This window comes from Elephantulus edwardii, unplaced genomic scaffold (genome assembly GCF_000299155.1).
Source record: "Elephantulus edwardii isolate Elephantulus edwardi_28Jun2011 unplaced genomic scaffold, EleEdw1.0 scaffold00184, whole genome shotgun sequence".
NCBI lineage: Eukaryota > Metazoa > Chordata > Mammalia > Macroscelidea > Macroscelididae > Elephantulus > Elephantulus edwardii.
Window position 1 is genome coordinate 6,151,663 of NW_006399934.1, and position 8,302 is coordinate 6,159,964.

The 8,302-nt window shown below is 40.8% G+C and overlaps 1 protein-coding gene across 2 annotated transcripts in view; it reads left to right on the forward strand.

Annotated features, from left to right (window-relative positions):
- Positions 1 to 2,349, forward strand: part of TRIM27 (tripartite motif containing 27) — a 26,930-nt gene extending 24,581 nt beyond the window's left edge. Inside the window, exons 8-9 of one of the 2 annotated variants that reach the window (XM_006896249.1) lie at positions 1,531 to 1,642; positions 1,923 to 2,127. In XM_006896249.1, the coding sequence (XP_006896311.1) occupies positions 1,531 to 1,642; positions 1,923 to 1,941 (131 nt within the window). In that variant the 3' untranslated portion in view covers positions 1,942 to 2,127. Of the gene's footprint in view, positions 1 to 1,530 lie in introns of both variants that reach the window. The other variant, XM_006896248.1, reaches the window with a different exon arrangement.
- The last annotated feature ends 5,953 nt before the right edge of the window (positions 2,350 to 8,302 follow it).

Here is an 8,302-nt window from a genome sequence, read left to right on the forward strand (position 1 = left end):
TCGCCATCCATCCTGATGCTACCGATTGGTCCAGTGGTGAAGGGTTATAGAAAAGAAATTATATTTCCCCAAAAGTAGAAGCAGTTGATAACCCTGGTACCCTGGTCCACCTCCCTAACCTTAGAGATAACTGTTTTGAAGGAAACAGTCACCTTTCCAAAAGTAAGACTGAATGCTACCATGAGTCTAGGAATCCTGTGCCTCTGATCTTTATTACGTTTGGGGCAAAAATTGATCGTCATCCTCCCCTACCATCACCTTCTCTCTGTGGCTCAAAGAGATTAGGCAATACCAGTGATCCCAAGAAGTATGTGATTTGGGAATCATCTGGCTATCTTCTGCTGTGTGGAATCCTCTTCATGATGAGAGAGACTGTATACAATAGTCTTCATTCACTGGCATTCTCTAGTTTTTATCTGGAAATAATTTTTTCCACAGATCTTAATTGAATGTGTTGATTATTAGTTTTGGTTACTGGTTATACAGTTTGACACTGTGCCAGATTACCATAAAGGGAATATGAGACCCTCTGCTACCTTGGGAGTTTACATTATGATCAGAGGTACGAGGTATATCCACAGCATAAGATAGAGATGGGTGGGATAGAATAAGGAAGAAACAGATGGCTGACTGTTGTGTACTAAGAACTGAGGATCTTGGTCACCTCCACAAGTTGCCTCTCATGATTTTTATGGGGAATCATTCAACACAACTAAGCTTTGGTTCTCAAAGTTGAGGTATAAATCTTATGAACCAGCAAGTTGTGAAGAGAAAATGAGGAAACAGAAAGCACCGCATGGTTGTACAATGCTATATTCCAAAATACCAAAATTTGTAGCATAGATAATAGTTTGGGATTTTAGAAACAGGGAAGTGGTATAGTTTGGGTTATGAAAAAGCCTTGAGGAAAATGTAGGTCTTTGACTAAATGTTAGAAGATGAATAGGAAGGAACTGGCTGTGCGGAGTAAAGATTCCACAGAATGAAGGACATAAAAAAGGAACTGGAGGAGGAGGCAAATTGATAAAGATTTTTAATCTTCATGATAACAAAACTTGAACTTTTGCAGGACTCCTTAGGAGCTTTACCCCAAATAAGGTGTCATGTATTTTACCGCAGATTAATAATTGACCATAGGAGACCACCATATTCTACTACTTTAAGGCCCTCATTACCTTTCTAAACTCTGTAATGTTGTAAATTCTCTGAAACTTTCTTCTGACTCCTGAGGCTTTCAGGTGAAGATTGTAACACACCTGTATGAAAACCTCAGATTCATTCATAAGATATTTTGGTTTAAGATGTAAATAACATTTTATACTTTCATAATATACTGAATAAAATAAAGTAACCAGCTAATCCAAACCTTTAACATATCAACTTTAGAATCTCTTTTCCTTATCAGATGAACATCCTATAGCAGGAAGCTCTATTCTCTTCTTGGGGAAGTAGGAAGGAGAAAGGTTGGGTGCTTCAGGAGGGTGGGCTCTCTCAGTCCTCAGGAGTGACCTCTCCTTTGTGTCTCTGCAGTGGACGTGACTCTGGACCCAGATACAGCCTACCCCAGCCTGATCCTCTCTGATAATCTGCGGCAAGTGCGATACAGTTACCTTCAGCAGGACCTGCCTGACAATCCTGAGCGGTTCAATCTCTTCCCCTGTGTCTTGGGCTCACCGTGCTTCATCGCTGGGAGACATTATTGGGAGGTTGAGGTGGGCGATAAGGCCAAGTGGACAATAGGTGTCTGTGAAGACTCTGTATGCAGAAAAGGTGGAGTCACCTCGGCCCCCCAGAATGGATTCTGGGCAGTATCATTGTGGTATGGGAAAGAATATTGGGCTCTTACCTCCCCAATGACTGCACTTCCCCTACGGACCCCTCTCCAGCGGGTGGGGATTTTTTTGGACTATGATGCTGGTGAGGTCTCATTCTATAACGTGACAGAAAGGTGTCACACCTTTACTTTCTCTCATGCTACCTTCTGTGGGCCTGTGCGACCCTACTTCAGTCTGAGTTACTCGGGAGGGAAGAGCGCAGCCCCTTTGATCATCTGTCCCATGAGTGGGATCGATGGGTTTTCTGGCCATGTTGGGAGTCATGGCCATTCCATGGAGACCTCCCCTTGAGAGGACGTGAACTTGGGCCAAAATGACTGTTGGCCACACTCCTGCCCCAGGCACCTGGCATCTCATTGTCTTGCCGCATCCTCTCTCACAGCTGGAGATCCCTGCCACTTTCCATGCAGTGGAAGATGGGAGGCCCATGTTCTCAACCGTCCTTTCCCTTTGCAAGCAAATTGTAATGAGAAGTATCAAGATTGCCAAGAAATAAAAACCAGATGTCTGCCTCTGGTGTTACAGACTTTTTGGGTTTACACATTGCTGGAGGGATTTTAAAAAGTGGGTGCTTTTTGGATTTGGAGGGGCATTCCAGATCGCCTCTTCTTGGCTCAACCTGCCATGCTCTGGTTTTGCCCCACCTACCAATCATGAGTATTTGCTGTCATTTTGGGATAAGGAAGGACTCCTTGCCAAGAAACAGTGATACTATGAGGCCCTGTCAGCATGACTTAAATCCCAGCTTTTCTTTCTGGGATTAGTATTGCTATCCCTGATTCCTTATCTTCCATGGTTTTATTAATTCCGTTAAAGAGGAGTGACTGTGTTTTGTTTAGTTAGAGTTACTTTACAATAATGTTGTGAAAAGGCCTAACCACTGTTACCACAACTATGTTCCAGTTAACACAGTGTTTGCCTCTATCTTTTCTGAGGATTTTGCTCCCTTGATTCTAATGAAAAATGCTTTCTCCTGCTGAGTATACATCATACAGAATGGTTTTTCTGCTCAGACCTATCCATTGTTCCTATAATCCTCCCCTGCCACATTTGTGGACTGGTGGCCAGTTGTGCACCGTCGGGGAGAATTCTGGTCAGTATTACTGGAATTCATTGGTCTTTCTAATGTGTGTACCATCTAGGGACAGCTCTGTCTTTTGCCATTGGATTACACAATATTCAAGGACCAGAAAGCAGATCTCTGTGAGCAAGCCCCATGGTGTTTCTTAGCTCTGCGTCCCTTTTAATACATGCCCCTTTGTTGGACAATAAAGCAAGCATGGATGTTGTTTACATTGTTGTTTCCCTGGTCTTGATAGGATTGGGTTCCTAAAAGTTGGATTGGTATGAAAGAGGGTTGTTGGGAAGGAAAGAATGGTGTTGATTTCCCTAATGGACCCAAAAATCTCCTGAAGAGCCTTTTACTTCCAATTGAAAAGTAATGCTACCTTTTCCCCAGCACTGTCTTCCTACTGAGAAAGCAATTTTGAACTTCTTGTATTGTTTTATCCTGTAACGTCACCAGAAAGGTATTGTAATTGGCATTAGGGTGATACAGCAATGCTTGGCATATATCAGAAAAGTCCAGAGCTGTGCTGCTTCCCAACCCAGAACCTCAGCGCATGCCTGCTGTAGAGGTGCTGGATGACCACATGATGAGGAGAGAAGATTAGACTGAGAACTGCTCTAAACCCAGAAATTGGCTGTTCTTATCTTTTGGACTTGACAATGGAAGACAAAACTCTCAACTAGATTCTGCAATTGACTTCAAGGGTTACATACCTGAAATCCTGAGTTGGTGATCTAGCATCCTATTTGGACTCATTCATTCACATAATATTGCTAAGTGATACAGAGTAGTATTTTCATGAGGCTATGTTACCTTTTACGGAATGTTTGTTGTTGTTGGGTGCTGTTGAGTTGAGCATTATCCATTGACCCTATATGAGCAACAAATTCAAACACTGCCCTATCCTGTACCATCCTTATAATTTCTGACACACTTGAGACTATTATAGCAGTCACTGTGTCAATCCATCTGGTTGAGGGTCTAACTTTCTTTTGTGGACCTACCGCCTGTTCAAGCATGATGTCCCTCTCCAAGGAATAGCCTTTCCTAACAACAACATACCCAAATATGAGACGAAGCTTCATGATTTTTGCCTCCAAGAAACACTCACTTTACCTTTTCTAAGACATCCTTGTTTGTTCTTTTAGATGTGCATTTCAGAAGTCTTCTCCAACTATTCACTTTACTCAAACTATTTCTTTTACAAATAAAATACATTTGTAGAGAAATACATTCTTTATATGTGTGTGCGCATGCACATGTGCACACACACACACACAGAGGGAGCTCTGGTGACCTAGTGGAAAGAAGCTGCACTGCAATCCTGAAGGCACCAGTTCAAGAAGAATGGGCAGTCTCCTCCCGTGCGATTAATGCCTCTGAAAATAGGGTCAGCTATGAATCAGTTCCAACTCTACTGTACACAACAACATATATATATTTATATTTATATTTCTTGTGACTTAGTGGTAAGGAGTGCTAACCCCAAAAGCACAAGATTTGAATCCACCAACTACTCAATGGAGAAAGATGGACAGTCTCCTGTATGATTTACTGCTTCTGAAAACTGGATAAATAAAAATGCACATCTTTTTATATGGAAAATACTAACCATACGCATCGTGTAGTTGTTGGCACATAGTACAAAGTGATCTTTGCACAGTAACTTATTTAATCTTCATAACATTCCTATGAAATAGGTTATTTTGTGGTTGAGACTGAAATGGGATGAGTGGCTGGTCCAAGGCATACAGCTCTAAGAAGCATCAGAGCCAAGAGTTAAACTAAGGCAGAACAGATATTCCAAATATTGTCCAGCAATGTGTGTGCACTTGGCTCTTCATGAGTAGGACAAGTCAGAGACTGGAAGCCTTGGGATGCCAGAACACTGGCCTGGAATGCAAGTAGTTAAAGCAGTGACTGTCAAGGTTTCAACTAGGAAAATTGTGTTTCACTTTTTCTTGACTTAAACCACTGGGAGAAGGAGAAAGAATAAGGACCTACAAAAAGGATCCCTAGTACCAATCCAAACAAAAATCCTGGGTGCTTTGTCCTTGCTTCCTGAGTGTTGGGGTTATCTCTAAGTTCACTTAAAGGACCCCACAATAGGCCTGTTCTGTCCTTAGTAGACTCAGTGCTTTAAGAACAGTTAGAGTCATTGCTAGGATTTGAAACCGTTTAGAGGCTGTAATCACAAAGGAGATGGTCCATCTTGCCCCTCTCACCCCAGGAATCACTGGTGTATTCAGACAGAGGCAACACCTTTAACAATGCAGCTCCCTATGGATTGTGCCACTAGAGCTCTTTTAGAAACAGAATGGATGCAATAACATGCTGAGTGAAAAAAGCAAGTCATATATATCCAAATATAGTGGTAGGAGGCTGTACTGCAGTCCCAAAGGCATGTGGTTCAACCCACCAGTTGCTCTATGGGAGCATGATAGGCAGTCTCCTGTGCAATTTACTGCCTCTGAAAGCCTGCTGGAGGATCAGCTATGAGTCAGTTCCAACTTCGTGGGACATAACACTATATAATAATAAGAAGGTTATGGTTATCTGTGGTCATGGAGTCTGGGTAGTGAGATAGTTAAGCATTTGTTACTAAGAGATTGATGATCAAACTCAGACATTTCAGAAAACAGGCCTGCAATTTACTTCAGAAAAGTAAACTTAAAAATCCTATATAGAATATTTGTGCACACAAGACACAATGGTAACTACTAACAATGGCACAAGATACAAGGGTGAGATAGAGAACAGGCTTAAATTGATGTGAGTTTTTTGGTGGTTTTTCTGGAAGGGTGGTGGATTCATAGGTATTATACCTAAATTTGAATTTAAAGTCAAACCGCTATTATGAATAGGGTTAAATATAACTTCTAAGTCACCTAAATTAGCTTTTCAAAAAAAAAGTGAGCAATGTTTTTTTTTTTAAATTATTTTGTGGGGGTGTACCGTCAAATCAGATCTGACTGGTACAGGAGGAGATTGTCCCTCCTTCTCCAGCAGAGCATCTGGTGGATTCAAACAACTTTTTAATTAAATGAAATTTAGGTCCCAAAAGGATCCTTTTGACTTTTCTCTGATTCTTTTTGAATAACTTAAATTGTTAATTCCACATTTGGCCTTGAGCATCCCCTCATGCCTAAATCCTTTGCTTCCTAAGTAAAATATTATAAGTGTGTGTAGAAGAACACCACACTTGGAATGGTGGAGGGACAGCACAAGAGAGACCCTGGAGGAGATAGATTAACTCAGTGACTAGGGTAATAGAGGTGGGTGTGTCAGACAATGAAGTTGGCTCAAGATAGAGCAGAATTCAGATTTGTACATAGGGTGGCTATGAATTGGAAGCAACTTGATGGCACCTAACAACACCACAACATACATGTATTTTAAGTGGTCCTTGTTCTTTCCATGTGACTCCAATGTGCAGAGAAAAATATCCTCAAGAGATTCAGAAAATAATAAAGGGAAAGGACATGACTGACCCTCTATTATTTTAATTGGGTAAGAAGATGAGACAGTGCACTTAGTAATTAGGAAATTAAGAACAAGTGGCAAGGTGAAAACCATACATTTCCTACAAAATTAAAAGAATATTGAAAAGGTTTCTCATGGTCCAATGGTGAGTGAGCCACCTCTTCACAAATGAAAGACAATAATTCTTGGATTAAAAAAACAGTTAATTAGTTCTGGGTGACACAACTGAACTTGACTCCCTAGTAGAATGTAGAGAACATGGCTCTAGGAAGAGTTAGCAAAAGTCAACTTGGAAGGAGGAGGAAATAGCATGGGGTCGGGGGAATGTGGAGAAGGGCAAAGAATTGTAGTTAGATGGAACATTACACACTCAACTGCAGAAGACCAAGGTGCTGAGGAGGGCCACAGTATTCTAAGAGGAAGTTGAAATTGTAGTTCTGCATTTCTTCCTTAGCAATTTTTTAAATGCCCTGTATTTCTAGAGGCTGGAAGGTTTGCATCCTCTAGCTTTGTCTTCAATACATTTTCATTATTTTGTTTAGTTAAATCCTTGCACTTGGTTCAGCTTAAGATTTCTTTGATCATAAAAAAAAATGTCTTGGATTTTAAAATGGGTAAACAATATGTGTAATTAGCAGTCTTTTCTCCATTTTCATTTATTTTCCCCTGGAGAATAAACCTTCTCAGGTCTGACTTTGTGGGGTTTGTTTTGCACTTGAATTATTGTTTCTTATAACTTTGTTAAAAGGTTTGGAGTTTGGTTTTTTAGGTTGCTGTTGGTTGGTTGGTTTTTGCTTCTTTGAAAAGATATGCCCCAATAGCACTCTTATAAAACTACTTTCCCCATCAAACATCTCTGTACGGGAAGGCAAGTATCTAATATCTTCATTTTACCTTGTCCTTATGCATGAAGACTGAAATACAGATTATTTTATTCCAAACTGCTGCTTCTGTCAAATAGGCTCTAATTCACAGCCACTCTGTATACAACTGAATGATAATTAGCCTGATCCCAAGCCATTTTCATCATGGTTGGCATGCTGCACTCCATTTGGTCATTGTGTTTGTTTTCCACCCTAAGAAATTCATCTTCCAGACAGTACTGAACAGTCTTCTGTTGTGATCCATGGGGTTTACATTGGCTGATAGTTTAAAGATTTACAGGGCTTTTTTGCTAATCTGTTTTAGTCTGGAAGTTCTGCTGAAAGCTGTCCACCATGGCTTCCAGCAACATCATAGAATTCAAACCAAGTCGGACAAATTAACAGATGATGATGTTAGGTGCCGTTGAGTCAACTACAACTCATAACGACCCTGTGAACCTTACCCTATCTTGAGCCAACTTAACCATCTCCAACACATCTCACCTCATCACCACCATAGTCACTGTGTCAATCCATCTCATCCAAGGTTCCTTTTTTACATTGACCTACCCTTCCAAGCATGATGTCCTCCTCCAAGGAGCAATCCGGTTTCACCCTCTCTAGGACACACCTATTTGTTTTCTTGACAGTCCATGGTATGTTTAATACTCTTCTCCAGCACCACAACTTAAAACCATTGATTCTTCTGTCGTTCTTAGTCACTGTCCAGCTCTTAGATGCATAGCAAGCGATTGAGAAGACCAAGGCCTGGCTCAAGTGCATCTTAGTCTCTAGACTGACATTGTTTACCACTGTGGAGAGATCCTTGCCAGCAAACTTTCCCAAAGCAACTTGTCTTTTTATTTCCTAACTACTGTTGTCAAGGGTGTTGATTGTGGATTCAAGCAAGATGAAATCATTAACTTCAATCTTTTCTCCATCTACAGTCGGAAAACATGGACTTGGTGACAGGAATGAAGCTGGAGATAGAATGATTGAATTTTGTCAAATCAATGACTTATTCATTGCAAATACATTTTATAAGAGACACA